We start from the raw sequence: 22,293 nt of genomic DNA, 5'->3' as shown, positions 1-22,293 counted from the left end.
GAAAACTTTCAACATGCTTCTATCATGTCTCTTCTTTTCCAACTATTAGCTAGATAATGAAACCCACAGACCATCAATCTATTTGCATATAGAGCATTCCATAGACCTACCACAATCTTTGTCATCCTCCCCTCTCGATTCTCTCCACTACTTCTTCTCTGCATGAAATTCGGGTGTCCAGATCTACACAGTCCAGATGTGGTCTTATTAAAGCCTTATATAGAGGAACAATAACCTGTCTATCCCTGCTTCTTACTGTGTTTTTCAACAACCATGCAATTTGATGTACTGTTTTGGCTATTTTAACATGTCCTCTAAACTTCAACTCCCTATACACAATCAACCCAAGTCCTTGGTCTCATCAGTTTCCTGCAGTTTAGTTCAATCAATATAGTACACATGTACAGTGATTTCTTCCCAAATTGCATCAACTTACACTTGGTCACATTAAACTGGAGGCCATTCACCTTTACCCATACTGCTAGTTTATTCAAGTCTTCCTACAGGACTCCTGCATTACCTTCATTTATAAGCCAATTATTTCATATTTCATAATTATCTCATTATTTCATTTCATGACTTCATTTCATAAGAAAATTACTAAGGCAAGACCTACCCTTCACCATGTTGTCCTTTATAGAGTATCATATTCCTACTACCCAGTCCTGAATTCTGACTTTGACCAATATCTCCAATACTTTAGGCTGATCAGCATCCCACTACCGGTGAGATGCTGATCAGCCTATAATTTGCTACTTCTGCACTGGAGCCTCCTTTATGCAATGGTATTATTCTACCTTCTTTCCATCCCACTGGCACCTTCCCAGTACTGAGAAGAACCAGGTCTACAAATAAATGGCATGAATATCAATCATATTAAATGCACATGTGATATCATTATTATTGCAGAATCTAGAGTATAACTGGAAAAAGACAATAAAAATTTTAAATGAAGAGTGCAAAACTTTTGGAATGAAAATCAATGTAAACAAAACTAAAACAATGAAAACAGAAAGAGATGAGGAAAAAATTCAACCAAGAAAATCATAAACTTGAACAAATATAATCTTGAAGTCTTATTACTCTCAACCTCAACAACACAGAAACAGTAAAATACAGACTTAACAAAGAATAGTCTAATATGAATAAATTTTACAAAAGGTGGAAAAATAACAGCATTTAAAAAGCCCATACTAAAACTCTATAAAACTATTATTATACCTACAGCAATGTATGGAACTGAGATATGGAGACTCAATCAGGAAGAAATACAGAAAATCCAAGCATCTGAAATGAAATGCTAAGAAAAATAAATACGACTCACTGGTAAGATTACAAAATCTTATAAGCAAGTCAAACACAAACTAAACTAAAGACAAGATATCATAGCTGTAATTCTTAAACAGCAATAAGATGGTTTGGACATCTGCAGAGAATATCCTCACAGAGATTACCAAATATAGTCTTCAATGGAATAACTGGAGGAAGACATTCGAGACTGACTGACTGATTTTCCCTTTCAGTCATTTCCGACCATAGGTGACTTTTGTAGGCTTTGCCCACAAAGTATTCCTGGTAAGATTCTTACAGGGTAGTTCACCATTGCTTTCCCCAACCCCCCAATTTTATCTGGGCTCAGGACCAGCACATGGCTGGGACATATTCATGACTGTAATCCATGTGTGTTTGCAGGGCGGTTTGCCTGTTCTGGGGGACGAAAACTCGAGTTCCCGGGTGAAAAAAACCCTACTTTCGTATGAGACCAGCTAACTCACCTTTAGTCAAAAGGGAACCAGATAGAGGTTCCTCACGTCACTGGCGGGAATCAAACCCAGGTCTTTCCGACCAAAGGGCTTCGTCTATACTGACTGAGCTACAGAGGTTCCAACATTCAAGAGATAGACCAAAAAGATGCTTGATAAGTCTTTAACTCTAGAAGAGTTGATATAATAAAAATAAAAGAACATGGTTGCCGTCTTTGAAGGAAAGGTCACAATTATCGAGTTTCAGCAAGATGACAAAAATGACCAGAAATAGAACCAAATAGCAAAGATTTTAAAAGAAACTCGATCTGTTATCTGATGGATGAGAAAGAAGCATATACCATCTAATCCCATTCTTGTGTTTGCATTGAGATACTGCAATATTTAAGCACCTCCATCTCTTCAACCTCTATTCTCCCATCAGGCAGTTTTACACCTGGCATTGTAATGTCACTGCCTAGATGGTTAACCCCTGAAAAATGCACACTCAGCAACTCAATTAACTGTTTTGCTTCTGTTGCTTAACAACCATCAGCACTTTTTAAAGTCATTCTACAATAGTCATTCCTCCTTTTACTTGCCAGATAGTGAAAGAACTCTTTTGGTTGCGTCGGCTCTCTCTTTCTCTAATAATTAGCTTCGGACTTCCTTACCATGCATGTCACAGTTCTTGCCTGTGTCATGTAATGCTCATGGGCATGCTAATCACCTTTTTCTTTATATATCCTCCACAAATTTTTCTTTGGCTACAACTGTTGCTATTCATTCATCTAACTCCTGCCTGATTTAATCCTTCTGATTCTGGGTATATTCTGATACTGCTTTCTTCAAACATCCCTTAATCACCTCCCATGCACCACCAACATCTCTCCTTTCAAAGTTCTTATGCCATGGCACTGATGAAAGCTGACTCTTCAGCTTGTCATAATCACCTGCTTTGCAATTCTGCAAATAACAGAAAATCCTGCATGTCCAACAATCTGGAGGTCAAGAATACATGATCACCATCTCCAAGTGGAGGCAGTGTAGATAGACAGATCACTGTTAAGTTCTCTCTGATGCTATGATAGATCTCAAGTAGCATGTATGCTACCTCAGGAAATTATCTCTCAGCAGTGTATAAATTCCATTTCTTTCCCTGCCTGTGACCATTCCTCCTCCCAATCTATATTCTCCCATAATAATCACTTAACTTCCACTAATCATGATAATTTGCAAGTGCATGTCATCTACATTCTTCCTTATAACCTCTGGATTAAGAACAACACAATTTAGTATGCTTGGTATCACAAGATTGGATCACAAAAGGAATACATGGATAAGAAATCAAACCAAAGTCTCTGACATCATACGAAGAGTGAAACATCTGAAGTGGATGGGCTGGGCATATTGCTCAAAGACAAGATCAATGATAGACAAAAGAAGTAATGGATTGGATTCCACGAGAGGAAAAATGACCACGACGCCAACCTAAATCACAGTGGATTGATGATATCATCAGATTTGCAGGAGTGACATGAAAAAGGAGAGCCATGGACAGAAAGTTTTGGAGTAATCATGGAAAGGCCTTCATCCAGCAGTGGATCGACAATGGCTGATAATGATGATGATGAACCTCTGGATTATAGAAACAATTACATTTTTTGTCCTGTTAGCCTCTATCTCGCATCACATGGTCTCAAATGAACTGCTCCTGAATTCCTGTCCCCCTGATGTACTTCTACTCTTTCTGCTTCAATTCCTCTGCTATCATTAGCAAAACCCATTCCCCACCAATCCTGTCCTTCTGTCCTCCTCTCTGAAGACTATATCATCCTCAGTCAACCAAGTCAACTAATGCCTGTAACTTTCGGCTAAATTGTGATAATCAATACCAAAAACTCTTCGCCCTTATTTTGAATATTTCTGATATTAGTACAGGAAGTCCCCGAGTTACAGACACCCAAACTTATGGTGTTCTGTACTTACGAATAGGCTCCCCATAAGGATAATTAGTATTTAAATAATTAAATTAATAATTCGAGAACTATTTTCCTTGTGAACTGTGCCCTCAATTCTGTGATAATTTTTGTAGCTTCACAGAAGAAGAAATCGCCAAAGCAAGAAAAGCTGTGGCAATGCACTGAAATTGGACATAATGAAAATTATGTCATTGACTAGAGCCCATTCACAAGAATTAACCAATAAAGACTTTATAGAGATAGAGAAACAGCTGATAGAAACACAAGAACATGAAGAATCAGAAGATCCAGAGCCAAGAAAGTTTACGACAAAAGAATTAGCTGAAGCCTTTGGCCTCATTGAAGCAGGATTTGCTAAGCTTGAGGATCAAGAACTTAACATTCAGGGATTTACAAAGCTTTACCTGTGCAGTTAGTGAGACCATCAACTGCTACAAGGTCATTTATGATGAAAAAAATGATGAGAAAAAGGGTGTGCAAACAACCCTAGATACCTTTTTCAAGAACCAACTTCAGTGGTAAGTCCCCCCTCCTCCTCCAGCAACAGAATCAATCCTGATTCTCCAGCACCATCATCATCTTCCAATTAATGTTAGCCTACCCTTCTGTTTATGTTCTGTTTGTTTGAATTAAAAGAAAGAGCACAATAGTTTCTGTAACTTATTATTACAGCACAGGGGTATTATTATTATTATTGCAGTATTACACTGTATTACTATTGCCACACGACCCATTATAGTATTATTATTATTACCCTATATGCGCTGTTCATCAGGGATCCGAGTTACATACGAATCCAACCTAAAGATGTTCTCAGGAATGTATCTCATCCGTAACCCAGGGACTGCCGGTATAACAATTCTATACCTATCTCTTCATCCCATAACCTTCCTTACATCCTATCTTGCTTAGCCCACTAAAGTAAGAACCTGGGGTGATACATTTAGCATCGTGTGATCACTCTCCCACTTACTAACCTCTAAGTTGCCTGGGTCCATGCTCATCAGAATCCCCCCCCACACACACACACACACAAACATTCTACTTTCCCTGACTATGCACTTCCAAATTCTCACTGAACACTTTCTCAAGACTCCTGATTCCAAATCCATTCAAATGCAAGCCATTCACCTTATATAAATCCATCCTTCATTAAAACTCAATCCACACATGCACAAACTTCACACTTTCTCCTGATCTCAACTGACTTCTTTGCAATCATAGCTCTCTGTTTCAGCTTGCTTCTATCATACCATGACAAAAGACTCACAGCTCTTACTTTCTCACTCTTCTTTTTTTGCATGAAAGAGCTGCTATGCTACTCTTTCATGTCTTCTTGCATACCATACTTGTCACCTGCTAAATCATTCATACAGCCAAAATAAACATCTCTTTTACCTTCACTGCCTGCATCCTTACAGGATCACTAACATCCTTCATCTTAACACCAGAAAAACACAGGTCTTCAAGAATGATGCCATCAATGCATGAAATGTTGTCTCCTGTCTTGCTCAATGAAGACCTGCCCACCCAATGTAGATCCTCAAAGTCACCATGGACAGATTAAATTTCATTTTACCAAAAATACACCTGCTGGCATCACCTTTTCACCATACACAGCAACCAGTTCAGGGTGAATGTCACTTGGTGAAGCCCCTTTTGTCTGCAAAAAATGAATAACTTTATGGACATCTGTTTTGGACCACACTCATATGGTAGCTGCCATCTTGACTGGAATTAGCTGTGAGGCAACAGTCATGTCACACTATAATGGCAGCCTTTTTGAATGTTATTAAAGGGAAAATCTATCCAACATTCATTTCCACCATTACTAAGATGTGTTACCTTATTTTTTCAGAAATCCTTGTAATAGAAAAGACAAATGAATATCATCTTCCTGCATATTTATATTTGTAGACTGTCAGAAAGTCATTAATTTTTTATATCACAAATAATAAACAGCTTAAAACAACAAGCCACTCCAACAAAATATATCCAATTGTTATATGCTATACTTCAGAAATCAACAGCCAGTATAAAGAACACCAATGAAAGGAATTCAGCAAAATGAATACCCTGCTTTACAATGCTTTCTAATCATGACCAATGCCCATTTATACAACACTGAATTTGCTTGTACAATGCTTTTAGAAATATGACACTCCATGAATCAACTGATGTGCAGTTTTCGTCAACTGTTTGTTTACAATGTAGTTGCTCGATACATCTTTGTGTTTTGGTGTTTCCCTAGTTATCATAAAATAAAAAATAAAAAAAATCAGCTAACACCTTCTTGTTCCCATATAGGGAGTAGGCGAGGCCATTTTAGCCCTATCTAACTTTTGGAGACTGAGTGGGCAGTTCAATCTCTACTGATAGCCAATCAGAGATAGCTGGCCCAAGGCTATCACTAATTAATCAGTACACAGTGAAGAAGGTGGCTAGCAAGTGTCGCCATCTCGTGGTCCCTAACACAATATTTGTAATGTCTGAAAATAGTGGGGTTTGACGGCCGATTTTCTTGAGTTTATGGGACGAAAAACCCACTGCACCATGCCAGAGATTGACTAACTCGGGAACTGGTCAAGAAAATGTTTAGGAAATGTTCCTCTAGTCGGCGACTAGATTCGAAGCCTTTTATCGTGTGGTCAAGTGCCGTAGAGTGCAAACACCACTTCTACTGAGCTACACAGGCTCCTCCTATTATAAAATGTTTATAACAATTATTTTATTTGTTAATAACAGTAGATAAAATTGAAAGTAATAGTGCTGTTGCTTCCAGCAAAAAGAAGAAAATGCATAAAACTATTACATTACATACTAAGATTAAAATTATTAAATTTAGTGATAATGTATCACATTGAAACAGGCTGAAGACTAAATTTTCTCACACTACTGTTGTTAAAAACAAAAATAAAGTAAAAAGTGACATGCTAGTTAATAATACTGTTATTCATAAAAGAGACAATTTTATTGTCAAAACTGGAAAAACTTTTAATGGTGTAGACTGGTAACAAAACAACATGTATTGTTTCCCTTAAGCCAAGGAACAGAATAACGTTTCATTTGTGAAAATTATCCTAAATATTTTCGTTTGTATAATTAACATAAATAAATGCTCTATTTACATCATTAACGTACATGTATGACTGTTAAAAATGTTGTTAAATCATTATAAATCAGTCCACATAAGGTAGTCATGAAAGAAGAAAATATTAGCACTGGTTATGAGGCAGTGTGGTGTAATGTGGATGTTGACAGGAAGACATATTTAGTTGGATGTTACTACAAGCCAGGGAATGTGGAGGGTGGTGATGAAGAAATGTACAAACAACTTGGATTAGTGAACAAAGGAAGGGTAATTATTATGGGTAATTTTAATTATGGTGGAATAGATTGGAATGAAGAAATAGCATTTGGGAATAAAGAAAATGAATGTCTTGAGTGACAACTATCTCAGGCAGAATATAAAGGAGGGCACATGATGATTGAGAGTTTTTGATTCGATCATTTCATCAGAGGATGTAATTGCGAGTGGGATTTCACACTTTCCTCTAGTTGGTCAGAGTGATCATGTAGAGATCACCTGGGTTGTGGCTAGCCATATGCAGATTTCTGTGGGGAGAGGATGTATATGGAATTACAAGGCTGGTAATTATAACAAGCTCAGGAGAGCTTGGAGCTACAGCATGGAATGAGGAGTTGAGAGGTAAGGAAATAAATGCTGCTTGGGAACTGACAAAGAAATACATAACAACATCAATGTGTGAATGTATTCCAAAGGCCAAAATATATTCCAAAGGCTGAATAAGGTAAGTGTAAAATGGATGAATGTGGAGCTTAAGCATGAAATCTGGAAATAGAAAGTACTTTGGAGGAAGTACAAGATGAATAATCGTAATCAGTCACATGAAGAATATAAAGAACAAGCCAGTGAGAGTGACTCAGTTAGTAAGGAAAAAAAAAGTGCAGTATGAGCAGAAATTGGAAAATCAGGAGAAGAAAAACTGTAGAATTTTTTTTTTTTAGTTATGTGGCAAGTAGAAGGAAGAATGATTATGGTAAGACACGTTAATGGTTCAAAATCGTAGAATGGTAACTGCTATCAAAGACATTCTTGAGGTATTCAGTGATCAATTTATAAGGTTGTTTCAACCTGATCAGGGTGAAATCATGAACTTGTATTATTATTATTATTATTACATAACACCTCCAGGGAGTTCAAAGACTCATTGAGGGAGGGCACCAACTCCACACTCTCCATCTCCACCAATTACAACGAACCACAACTACTTCCATCATCTACACTGCCAACCACCACCACCACAAGTATTTTTACAGACAATCACAAACATCCATGCCCATGGTGGGATTCAAACCTGCAGCCTTTTGGCTGTAAAGAGGATACGCTAACCACTCAGCCAGCCAGGCCGGCTATAGAGGACATAGGAGAAGATGGCTTAATTGTGAGTGAGCAGGAAGTATTTGAGAAAATAAATAACCTTGATGTCAATAAGACAATAGGATTTGATGATGTATTGCCATCTTAAGGGAATGGGCAGCAGCACTTATTAAACAAGAAGCATGCTTGTTTAATAAGTGCTACAACAGCACAGGTTGCAATTGAGAGGAAAGAAGGTAAAATTGTTCCACTGCATAAAGGTAGTGATAAGGCTGTGGCTTTAAATTACAGGCCAATCTATATATCTGGAGTTGTGGTGAAGGTACTATAGAGAGAGAGAGCGAAAGAGAGAGATTGGTGAGAAGTATGATACAGAACTGGGTTGAAAACAGCATTCTGATAACAAACTCATTCTGATAACCACAGTATTCTTTGTGGTTATCAGAATGAGTTTGTTAAGGGGAGTTCATGTTTAACTAACTTACTTGAGTACTATAACAAGGTGACAAATACCTTGGACAGGGGGAATGCATATACAGCAGTGTACTTGAATTTTTCAAAAGCTTTTGATAGGCTCCCACACAATAAACTATTAAATAAATAAATCAAAACAGATAGGATTAGATAAGAGACTTCTGAGATGGATCAGTGACTGGCTGTCAGATAGGTATTAGAAATTTGCATATGAGGTGCAGTATCCTGCAAGAGAAACGTCACCAGTGGTGTACTGTAACCATTGTTGTTCAATTTGTATATTAATGATATTGGGATGGGTTTGACTAGTGATATGCAGCTGTTTGCAGAAGATGCAAAATTGGGGAGAGCAATGCAAAGGCAAGCATATGGTCTTGCAAGAGGACTTGAATAGATTGCATGAATGGGCAAGTAAGTGGAACAGTTAGCTCAATGTTGCAAAGTGTAAGGTTTTGATATTTGGTAAGCAACAATGGGATGCAAAGTATACACTTGGTGGGAAAACATTAAAAGAGAGAGAAATGAAAGATATGGGAATGGTGATGGACAAGGACCTGAAATTCAGAAGCCACTTTGCACAAGTTGTGAAGACATCACATCAGATAATGGCAATGATGCAGAGGACCCTGACATGCAGAAATAAAGAGGTTATGATGCCATTGTAAAAGACCTTGATCTGGCCTCATATGGATTATTGTGCACAAATCTGGTTGCCAGGTTTTCATAGTGATGAGGATATGCTGGATAGAGTCCAGAGAAGATTCACAAAGGTTGACAGTGGTCTTTGGAATGTGGAGTACAAGGACAGATTGAGAGAATGTAAATTGCAAGCTTTGTGAATAGGAGGAAGAGGGGGGGGGAGGGAGAGAGAGATATGATTGACTCATATAAGCTAATCAGGGGTTGTTATCAGGTTGACATGGAAGAGATTTTTCATAGAATGAGAGGGGAGGGGTAGAACAAGAGTGGAATGCATTGCCTGAGTGTGTTGTGATTGTAGACACATTGAATCATTTTAAGGTACAGCTGGATGAGCATTATGTGCAATAGTGTATACCTCCCACGATGAGTCTCTGACTCCATGGAGGTCAGATGTTAATAATAATTATACACCTACAAATGGAATGGGGGGAAAAGAGGTAGTGATTTGCTACACGACAGTGGTCTGATCAAGCGCAGCACCCATCTTGCACAAAGCTTTTTTATTTGCAATTCTTCATGCAAAATATACATGTTCCTACATGTTCTTTTGAACTGCATATAGTCTCAGCAATTTCATGCATTTTGACTCACTGGTCATCCAATACCATATCATGAACTTGATCAATTATTTCTGGTGTTGTTACACTTTTTGGACGTCCTTGTGTGGATCATTTTCAAGGCTGGTATTGCCACATTTAAACTCAGCAGCCCATTTCTCAATTGTCAAAAATGAAGGAGAAGAGTGCCCATAAACTTTCATGAACCTCGAATGAGTTTCTTTTGGCGTTTAAATTTCTTTTACAAACAATTTTATCCATTTCAAGGGATACAGACAACACTTTTGCTTCAGACAGCTGTATAAAACAAACTACTTGATAGAATGACTTGCAGTTTCACATGGATGATTATGATGTACCACTTAGAAAAAATAAATAAATTTGCCGATAGCGTTGCCATGTGTGGTCGAGGCTGAGAACTTTTCAGACCACTCTCATAGTTTTCCTGACTTTCACTTCAGAACACTTACTGAACAATAACTTTTCAAGATATCAACTCCAAACCCATTCAAATACAAACCTTATGCCTTTCATCCATTGCATTCACTCCACACATCCACAAACTCCATACCATTCTCCTGCTCAACCTATGCAGTGACTCATTCATGATCTTTCTTCTCAGCTCACCTTAATCATACTGTAACAGTAGACTCAATCTTGATTCTCTCACTCTTCTTGTACTAGTAACTCTTTCATATCTTCTTAATGGCCACATTCATCCCAAATCATCTACTTCTGCCAAAATAATCATCTCTTTCACTTTCCATCTCTGCATCACTAACATCCTTAATCTTTCCTCAGGGCCACAACTTTCATCACACTCTCCTCTAACATTCATCTTATCACAGTCTCCATACATAACAAATATTATAAATAACAATTAAGGCAGCATACACCAATGTATAAGATTTCATTTACAATGATTAAATGTTCTTAAAGCAGTTGCCCTTTGGTAACTTGTCATATGCTTTTTAAAGTTAACAATGTTTAAATAGATATCCTTAATAAAGTCTCAATCACTGGGCTATTTGGTATATCATAAATTCTGACCTCGACAACTCCTATTTGACTACAACTCAGATTTTGTTCACAAATTTTTTCTTCAACAATTCTTAGCCTTTTCTCAAGTTTGTTAAACATGCAGGATAAATCAGGAGGAACTTGGAAAATTCTCCAATAATTCTTAAATTTGGCTTTATTTCTTTTTTATAAACTGGTCTGATGAGGACAGTCTGCCCAAGTTATATAGGGTTTGCCTGACCTTGTGACCACTCCTTCTGGAATATCTACTACAAAATGCACTTTTAGCATTTTTAGTCAAACATCATCTTACTCTAGCTGTCTTTCCACATTTCTGATAACTTTCATACCTCAAGTACTGAAATGCATTTGTGAATGTATTCCACTGGATAAACAGGATATCTTTATGCCATTTTTCTTATTTCTAATTCCATGTATGGACCTCTTTTCCATTTTTTTTTTTTTTTTTAATGTTCTATGCAGTTGCAGCCAGTGAAAATTTTAAGTGGGGGTGCTGCATATACAAAATAAGAAAAATAATTCATTTAATCCTAATAAGTAACCAATTTATTAATAAGTAACTTAACATTAAAAAATTTGCTTTCTTAAAAATATTATTTGAAAATATTTTTAATATTATATATAAAATTTAATATCAATAAAATTTTTAATAATATTTTTGCTAGCAAGCATATAATTTATCTGTAGCATCATAATTCCGAAACTGCGTTAGATCGCAGTGCATTTGTTTCTTAATCTAAAGTGTTAATCGAACAATTCCAATTATTAACTATTCAATCAATGTCGAAACATAAGCTGTAACCTTTAACATGTTGAATTGCATTTATATAATGTTGTAAGCATTGTTATTATTTATAAACACAAACAAAATTTCATTTTTTCATTTTTTCCTTGGTGGGTGCTACAGTGTCACAGTGGTTATGTATAAGCCGCCATTGGTTCTATGTAGCCTCCAAAAAGTGTTTACCATAACCTTTATGATATTTATCTTCTATATTCTCTCCAAAATCTCCATGATTTTTGTTTAGTTAATTTTTTATATGATGCCTTTTTTCATGGACTGTTTCTATAAATTCCTTTGTCTGTTATAGGGATCTTAGGTTTCCATCCATGCACACAATTTCACTGCTTCCCTGTAAGATCAATCAATATCTACTTCAGATTTTATAACTTTGATGCTAAGGTTTCATTCTTATTTTCAAGTTTGTCCTTTTATATTATTATTATTATTATTATTTCGGGCGACTCCAGGAGTCCTTAGACTCATCGAGGGAGGCCCTAAACATCATGTCCACACAACTATGCGATTACATTCTCACAGTATCTATCATACCTTGCCTTGAACTCGTTCACCGTCATAGCACCCACAACAGATTCTGGCAGCTGATTCCACTCATTTACCACTCTAAAAGTAAAGAACCCAGCTCTAACACCCCTGCTAACCACACTCTTGCCCAGCTTCCATATGTGTCCCCTAGTTTTCCCACCACCAGTCCTGATCTCAAAAATATCTTCTGAATTAATCCTATAGAATCCCTTTAGCAATTTGAATGTCTCAATCATATCTCCCCTCCTGCGCCTATCAACTAGTTTCTGCAACCCACAAATCTTCAACCTGTTCTCATATGGTTCATTCCATAGACCTGCTATCATCTTAGTCACTCGCCTCTGGATTCTCTCCACCTCCTCTCCATCAAGAAGGAACCGAGGTGACCGAATCTGGGCACAGTAGTCGAGATGAGGTCTTATCAAGGCTCGGTACAGAGGTACAATAACTTGCTTGTCTCTGCTCGTCAAGGTATTTTTCAACAACCAAGTGAGTTGATGAGCTGATTTAGCTACTTTTGCAATGTGCCCCCTAAACTTCATCTCCCTATCCACCAACACTCCCAAGTCCCTGGCCTCATCAATCTCTTAGAGTACAGTTCCACCAATGTGGTATACTGCTGCTAATCTTTTCACCCCAAAATGCATAACCTTACATTTTGTCACATTAAATTGACATCCATTCTCCTTAGCCCAGAACTCTAATCTATCTAAGTCATCCTGCAAGACTTTGACATCTTCTGCATTCACTATTGCCCTACCCAACTTTGCATCATCAGCGAACAAATGAATTGTTCCACTTAGATCCTATCCTATATCGTTAATGAACAGATTAAACAGCAGTGGTGACTAGTGCACACCACTAGTCACAGGCCGTCTTTTGGACTCTACTCCTGAATAAACTACTCTTCGATATCTCTCCATCAACCAACCACCTATCCATCTCACCAACCCTATATCCATTCCCATATGTTGTAGTTTACGGATTAGTATTCCATGTGGTATCCTGTCAAATGCCTTTGCCAGGTCCAGCAGTATCACTGTAAACCCATTTCCCTTATCCAGTTCAGCCGTCGCCTTGTTATAAAACTTGAGCAAGTTACTGAAGCATGATCTACCCTTCACAAAGCCATGCTGTCCCCTGTACAGTATCTCATTTTCATCAATCCATTCCTGTATTTTTCCCTTGATTACTTTCTCCAAGAACTTGACAACGACTCCTGATATGCTGATCGGTCGGTAATTTGCAACCATAGTCTTGGATCCTCCTTTATGCAGTGAAACTATTTTCCCCTCTTTCCACACCTTCGGGACTAAACCAGACCTGAGACTCAGATTAAACAACATGGTCAAGGGCACTGATAATTCCTTAGCCGCTTCACGCAAGACCCATGCCGGTATACCATCCAATCCCACAGATGTGTTCACATTAAGGTTCTGTAATAGACTAGTCACCTCCACTTCATTCATCACTATTCCCGTATAAACTAATGGTTCCTTCATTTTTTCAATGTCACCACCTGGATGATATGCTTTTGCAAAGTGCGCGCTCAGTAACTCCACTATATCAACTGATTCAGTGACCTCCTTACCATCGTCATTCCTTAAAATCATTTTGCCGTGTACAGTTTTTTCTTGCTTGCAGCATATTGAAAGGACTGTTTGGGATTCTCTTTTGCTTGCAAAGCTAGTTTCCTTTCATAATCCGCTTTTGCTTTTTTTTACCACATTCGTTACCTATTATCATCATCACGCTAAATATGCCAGCCTGGCTGGCCAAGTGGTTAACATATCCGCTCTCTAGCCAAAGGGCTGCGGGTTTGAATCCTGCTGTGGGCATGGATGTTTGTGATTGTCTGTGCAAATAGTAGTGGTGGTGATCGGCAGTAGATGGCGCTGGTGTAGTTGCAGTCAGTTGGTCGATTGAGTGGTGGAGACAGAGCTGTAAATTTTACCTCCCACGATGAGTCTTTTGACTCCGTGGAGGCCTGAATAATAATAATAATAATAAATATGGATATAGATCTCCTATTCAATCTAACATCCTCTTGAGGTCTACCAGGCTTTCTCTTCCCAAGTGCTTATATTTTATTAATTATTTAGGATATTTGGGATATACTAGGGGTTTTGGAGTGCTCGATCTAGTAAGTGCATCTGAGAATTTGTCTATAACCAATATGACCACCACATTGTCACCAATTGGTGAGAGTGATCATATGATCTTGATCCGGGAGGTGGCTAAATGTGTGGAATTTTCAGTTAACAGAGGATATATGTGGAATTACAGGGCTGGTAAGTATGACAAGCTTAGGAGATTGCTTGGATCAGTGCCATGGCATGTGAAACTGCAAGTTGATAGTGCATGCTGAAACTGCATGTTCATAGTGAATGGAATGTGGTGAAGGAAGTAATGACAGACTGCATACCTAGAGTCAGCAGAGTAAATCAAGTAGGAGTTAAATGGATGAATATCATCATTAAGCTGGAGTAGCAAAAAAAGAAAAAAATGGGGAGGGAATTCAAGTAGAAAGGTGACCAGCAGGCACATGAACAGTACAAAGCACAAGCCAGAAGGTAACTAGTGTGATAAGAAAGGCAAAAGCAGATTATGAAAGGAAGTTAGCGATGCAGGCCAAATATAATCCCAAACAGTTCTTTTGATATGCTGCAAGTAAAAAAATGTTTATGGCAGAAGGATTCTAATGAATGCCGATGGTAAGGAAGTGACTGAATCAGTTTAAATAGTAGAAGTGAACATTTTGCCAGAGAATATCATCCAGTTGGATGATATTGCAGTAACGAGAGAGGCAAAGGCTAATATGGAAACTGAGGTAAATGAAATGGAGGCGCATAGAATATTACAGAACCATAATGTACTTTAATGTGAATACATTAAGGTTCTGTAATATGGGATTACAGTTATGGGATTAGATGGTGTACTAGTTCGAGTTTTATGCAAGGGTGCTAGGGAACTGTCAGTGCCCTTGACCACATTGCTAAATCTAAATCTCAGCTCTGGGTTAGTCCCAAGGGATGGAAAGAGGGGGAAAATAATCCTACTGCATAAAGGAGACTCCAAGACTAATGTAACAAATTACCGATTGATCAGCATATCAGGAGTTGCTGTCAAGGGAAAAATTGGTCAAGAGCAAAGTACAGGAATGGATAGATGGAAATGGGATACTGTATGGAACAACATGGTTTTGTGAAGGGTAGGTCATACTTCAGTAACTTGCTCATGTTTTATAATGCAGTGACAGCAGAGTTTGGATAAATAGGTTTACAGTGATAGTATTGAACTTTGCAAAAAGACTTTGATGGATTATCACATGGAATTCTAATCAGTAAACTGCAGCACATTGGGATGGATATAGGGTGGGTGATGGAGAAATCAGATAGCAGTTTATTCTCTGATCTGAAGAGGGCCTATGACTAGTGCCGTGCTGCAGGACTGTTCTTGGGATGCTACTGTTGAATTTGTACATTAATGATATAGGAAAGGATCTGAGGGGAACTATTCTGAGGGGAACTAAGGTTTGGGAAACATCGATGGGATGCTTCATACTCTATGGAGGGGTTATACTGGAGGAAGTAGGGGAGACAAGAGATCTGGGGTTGATGATTGATAGAAACCTGAAATTTAGGGAACATATTGCAAAGTGGTGAAGGTAACACAGAGGATTGATGCAATTATGAGAAGGACACTGACCTGCAGAGATAAAAGGGTTATCATTCCGTTGTATAAGTCTCTGATCAGACCACACTTAGACTACTGTTCTCAAATTTGGTCCCCAGGATTTGGGGGTAAATTAACTGTGGAAAGGGTACAAAGCCGGATGACAAAGATGGTTTCAGGACTGTACAATTTTGGTTATGAGGATCGGCTGAGGGAATGTGGACTGCAGAGTTTGGTGGATAGAAGAAGGAGAGGTGATATGATTGAGACTTTTAAACTGTTGAGAGGTGGTTACAGGGTTGACACTGGGAAGTTCTTTCACTTGGTTGAACAGCGGGAAGGAGCGATGACAAGAGGCCATCCCTGGAAGTTACGAAAGGAAACTGTGAGCAAGAGGGTGAGGAGTGGTTTCTTTGCAAGGAGGGTGGCTGAACTGTGGAATGCATTGCCTGATGGAGTGGTGAGAGCAAGAACGGTCAATAAGTTTAAGGAGTGGTATGATAGACTTTGTGTTTCTTAGGGGGGACCTCCCCTCGATGCGTCTTGACAGACTTTATATTCTTAGGAAGGACCTCTCACGATGAGTCTTTTGACTCCATGGAGGCCTGAATAATAATAAGAATAATATTCAGTTGTTTGTCGATGATGCAAAGTTGGGTATAGCAATAGTTAATATAGATGATGTTAATATTTTGCAGGATGATTTGGAAGACTAGCTGTCTGGAATTGTACTCCACAAGATTGATTAAGCCAGAGATTTGGGAGTGTTAGTAGATACAGAGTTAAAGTTTAGAGAGCACATAACAAAAGTGGCTAAAGCAGCTCATCACATTACTTGGTAACTGAAGAATACTTTGATGAGCAGAGGCAAGCAGGTTATTATTCCTCTTTTATCAAGCCTTGATAAGACCTCATCTTGATACCGCACACAAATCTGGTCACCAATGTTTCTTGGCAATGAAGAAGAGGTGGAGAGTATCTAGAGCAGTGCTTCCTAAATTTCTGGATGTCAGAGCCCCCTTCGGAAAAATTAAAATATTTCACGCTCCCCCTTCGAAAAAAAATCGTAATATAGACATATTATAATATTTACTGTATTTATATTCAATACAAAACATACACAGCGAATAATGCAAAAATCAAATGCAAATATTACATTTTTTAGCATCTTACATACATGTTTGACATGCCACATTATCTCATATTTTTATATAGATAGATATATTGTTATTGTACATTTGCAGTACAAACACATGAAATGTAAACCGATTAGTAATAAAGAAAGAATTAAAAACATAAAATAAGTTTAATAACAATTTAATATGATGGATGTGTTTCAATACTGCTACACAAAAAGTCAATATCAGGTGAAATATTTGGAACTACAATTCTTAGATTTCTGCTTTGAAATGAAACTTATATGAATAAGGATATATTTACTAATAATCATTAAGCGCCAAAATACGCAGGAAGCAATATTTGTGAACCCGCACCAATGTGTGATTTTTTTCCATCAAAATATAAAAAGAAATAATAAATAATAAAAATTAAATACTTTTATTTTAAGATAAAAAAAATCTACTTAGTCTTAAAACATTTTAAATTTATTTTCATTATTTCACGGGCCCCCCCCCTCAACAAAACCTACAGCCCCCAAGGGGGCCACGGCCCACAGTTTGGAAAGCTCTGATCTAGAGGAAAGTGACCCTTGTCCTCCTGATTCTACTCTTATTTTTGGTTTCATTTCTTCTGCTATAAATTGCAAAACCTTTTCCCTTACCAAGACCAATGGCTGCTCTCCTTGTTCCAAATACTTTATGACACTGATGTAATAAACTGCAGTATCCTTTTCAAGAGGCAAGCAGGTTATTATTCTTCTTTTATCAAGCCTTGATAAGACCCCATCTTGACTACTGCATGCAGATCTGGTCACCAAGGTTTCTTGGCAATGAAGAAGAGGTGGAGAGGATCTAGAGCAGTGCTTCCCAAACTTCTAGGTGTCAGGGCCCCCTTTAGAAAAATTAAAATATTTCACGCCCCCCCCTCGAAAAAAAATCGTAATATAGACATATATTATTATAATGTTTATTGTATTTATATTCAATACAAAACAACCTTACGAGAACAAGTTGAAGATTTGTGAGTTACAGAAACTGGTTGATAGTTGGAAAAAGGGCAATATGATTGAGACATACAAATCACTGAAGGGTTTTTACAAGATTAATTCAGAGGAAATTTTTCAGAACAAGTGTGTTCTGAACTATGGCCATCCTTGGAAACAGAGTAAGAGTGTAGTTAACAAGGATGTTAGAACTAGGTTTTTTGCTTGGAGAGTGGTGAATGAGTGGAATAAGTTGCCAGAGTCTTTGTAGATGCCATTACTGTGAATGAGTTCAAAACAAGGTATGATAGATACTGCATAAATATTGGATAGTGCTTGACGTGATGTTTAGGACCTCCCTCATTGAGTCTAAGCACTCCATAGAGTAGCCCTTAATAATAATAATATAGGGTGTTTACCATTCGATTTACATGTTTTATCCAATTTTGTTTATATTTGCTTAGTTTTTTCTTCTATTGATTTTATTTTTAGTTCTTTTGAAATGTCTTCATTCCTCTGTCTAATAACGTGTATTATGCAGTTCTTCTCATGAATCTCATTTCATTTGTTTTTATTCTTTATGTTTATTTATAGCCCAAATTTCACTGCTGTATAATAATGTAGGTATACTGCTAAAGTATTGTATATTTTCAAGTGTGCACATTTTGTACAAACTCAATACAATATTTGGATTGAGTGTCCTATTCATCATGATTATAATCTGTAAAAATTTTGAAGTTTTTAATTTTATGTCTTTCTCTCCTTCATATATTTCCTTTTTTTGTAACAATTTTTAAATTACAGTGTACATCTGACATGTGAGAGTTTTATGAAAACTTCAATACATGTTTGTTTTTTTCAATGAAATACTTGTTTTTCATCATGTTCCACACAAGGAAGTGGGCACTTCTTTTAATAACATATTCGCTATAGTTACTTTTCTTTCAAACAGCAGAACGTGTTTCTATGATAATTTCTGGTAGTTTGTTAAGGTGAACTGATCCAAAGTGAAGATATAAACTAATTTATTAAAATAATGTTTGATATAGTTAGCCATATCTTGGACCTATCTAAAGACATAACAAAAATGTACATGAAAAGACTTGGTTTTGCATGTTCTCTCACTGTAACTGTATTCAGATTTCTATTCTCTCACCATGAATTCATTCAGATTTTTATGTTGAAATGTGCATAAGTAATAACTAGTCAGTGTCTGAAAAAAAATTAACAGGTGCTTGCCATTATTAGAATGCCATGTCCTTTTCTTTAAATATTCTCAAAACATTTATGTATGTCTGAAATTGATTTCCTACTCAGCTGTTTAGGTCTCTAACAAGAACACAGCATTTTATTTTATGTCAAATGTCTTCTCTAATGACTTAAATTTCTCTACTTCTTCTGCCTACCATATACAATCATATGTGCAAACTTCAATGTCCGATTTCCCACTTTAAAACTGCCCACATCAATACTTGAAAGTGGCTGCCATTCAAGACAGTTATTGTTATAATTAGGGTTGAATACTCTTGCTATGCCAATCTTTTTCTGATCCCTAGTACCTGAATAGCAACATACTATGATCTTACCTGTTCTGGTCTTCTTATTCTCAGTAATACCAATTACTTAGAATTACTGAGAATTCTCAGTAATTCCAAGTAATACCAACATGTCATTTTGCAATTCTTCTGCTAGATCCACTTCTCTTCTAGTATTACTTACATCAGTAGAAAATATATTCTGTTGAAGTAGAGATTATATCAGTAGTTTACTTTTCATTATTCACTGTTTTTCTGATGAATCCAGAAAAGACTTAAATAGTGAATAGTACCAAAATCCAAATAACAAGTGCAGTGATTGCTCAAGACCAACCTTCTAATAAACCAGAATTAAGCAGTCCATAAGTATGCAAATGTACTACTGGAGCAGCATTATATAAAAGTATGTTCAATTAACTGACTTAGGACATGGATAATTGAACTTGGTAAATATATATTGCAACACAACCAGATATCACAAGATATCACGATATGTAATTTAATAGAAATATTACTATTTTATGATTTACAGACCTCCACAGAAAAAGAAATCCATTATGAGAAGATTGCACTAACCTCTGTGTGTGTGTATGTATGTGTGTGTGTGTGTGTGTGTGTATGTATGTGTGTGTGTGTGTGTGTGTGTGTCATAAGCGTTAAAATCATCGAGTCTTTGCACAGTCATGCTAGACTGCTTCCTATCATCTTCCAAGTGTGTGTGTGTGTGTGTGTGTGTGCATATTCAACATAAACTTGGCAAGCAACTCTCTGAACTTAAATGTTTCAATGATAGTAATATTACTCCTTTTTCCCTCTACTCACCTAGTTTCACAATCCCTCAACCTATCCTGACAGCTACTATTATTTTCATCAATATTTTTCAATTATTTTTTTTATCAATATATTTTTACTTTACAAAACCTACTTTAGACTTTAACTATTTAGTCCACCACTGCTCCTAAATGTCCTATATGTTTTCCCTTGCAATTCTTAAGTGCATCCTAGACTATGTAGCAATACTAAATTTTCACTTTACTCATCTGTTCATTATCCAAGTCTTTTCAGTTTCCTACAGAGATACAACACTGACAGTTTCTTATTAGCCTTCCCATTTTCGCATATTACAGCAAATAAAATACTCCCTCAAACCATTCACAAATGCATGTAACAAAAGTTTGGTTAATAACTTTTATGGTATTGGACAGTTCTGTCCACTTTTCCCTACTGTCACTTTCCCTTTTCACTGACCTTCCCAAATACAGATCAGATCATCAAGGTTTATTGTACACAGCCAATTTCCAATGCAAACTACTTATCTCTCTTACACTTAATTTAAATAGCAACTTCTTATATGGCAGGTGGTCAAATGCCTTCCCAAAATCCAGCACTATCAAAAGGTTTCTTCCCATTCAAACTAATTAGCAAGGCCTTCCCTTAACAATTAATACAGGCTTCATCATAAAGAATGTTCATCCCAACCTATATCCTATTCTTAATGTCTCCAAAACTCTTGATTAAAACATTTTAATCATCCACACATATACCCAGTAATGCTGATCTAAGATTAATAAGAAAAATTACGCTTGATCATAATTTCACATACTGTCTAGTTCATGCTGTTATTTTCATTAATTCCATTAATAGAAACATTACATTACATTATCAAATTAAAACACAGTTTTCCAAAATATAAATATTTACCTCTGTGGACGGAAGATGTACGACACCTGTGCTTCGTCTTTTCTCCCTCAGTTTCCTCCTCTCTCTCTGTGCTTTACCTTTGTTTACATGATTCGGTCTGGGACATCGTTTATCCTTGGACCTACTAGTAGGTTTGGGGGAAGCATCGTGATCAACAATACCAAGTGTACTTACACACAAACTAATGTCAACAGTTTCCACTTGGCCAGAACTTGTGGAAGATACCGATCCCGCAACACTTGAGCCAACTTCGCCATCAGCCATATTACCTGAATCTAAAGCTGCTCGAGATGATGGCACACTCCGTGTATTTGTACGTCCACTTCGAATACGCGTTCGTCTCGATGAGAGTTCAAACTCGTGATCGAAATCTTCTTGACTTAATGAACTAGACGCCATTTCTTCTTTAAATCAATAATCAAATGTTCAGGTCGTTAATGATATTGCTTATTTAAATGATGCCACTGAAGACACTAATAACTCAGATGTGCTGCCACAAGTCCTACTGGCACTGATACTGAAGCAGTTTCGGTAATCACAGCTGACTGACGTTTCAACAAATGTGTTGCCTAGTTCCTTATTCCGCTTGTCTCTTCGTTATCAAAATATTTTATATGTATTATTATTATCATCATCATTTCTTATCACTGCAGACTATAGTATAAATTATGCATAAAAGTATGAAACTGCTAAAATCTGATTCTTTCCATAAATGGAACAGTTGAAAAGAGAGAAAAAAAAAAAGGGGGGGGGAACGGTTGTTATATTAATTGGCAATACACACCATACCTACTAACATTTCATACTGCGGTATAAACAAATTTACTTAAAATCAGCAAAAATTAAATTAAAATTAACTACAAGGATGACTAAAAAAAAAGATTTATCATACATTTGTTACAGAAACCAATTAATACACAAATTGTCCAAAAGACCTTCGGAAAGTTCATTATGACAGCTTACCAAGTGTTCACGAGAATTAAAATCGACGTATTAATACTCGTACAATTATCCAAAGAAATGGAAAATTTTCAATTAGTTTTGAATGTGATAT

General features: G+C 36.9%; 1 protein-coding gene across 1 annotated transcript in view; it reads right to left on the bottom strand.

The window, feature by feature from the left end:
• Nucleotides 1-21,760, bottom strand: part of LOC150104308 (PRKC apoptosis WT1 regulator protein-like) — a 134,119-nt gene extending 112,359 nt beyond the window's left edge. Inside the window, exon 1 of the mRNA XM_090396454.1 lies at nt 21,240-21,760. Within this exon, the coding sequence (XP_090252580.1) occupies nt 21,240-21,638 (399 nt within the window). The 5' untranslated portion in view covers nt 21,639-21,760. The remainder of the gene's footprint in view (nt 1-21,239) is intronic.
• Between the last annotated feature and the right edge of the window lie 533 nt (nt 21,761-22,293).

The sequence above is a fragment of the Typopeltis vanoorti genome, chromosome 8 (genome assembly GCF_054136105.1).
Source record: "Typopeltis vanoorti isolate ZY-2024b chromosome 8, IOZ_Tvanoo_1.0, whole genome shotgun sequence".
NCBI lineage: Eukaryota > Metazoa > Arthropoda > Arachnida > Uropygi > Thelyphonidae > Typopeltis > Typopeltis vanoorti.
Note: the sequence above shows the minus strand (reverse complement) of the source record. Positions and strands in the feature narration are given on the sequence as shown.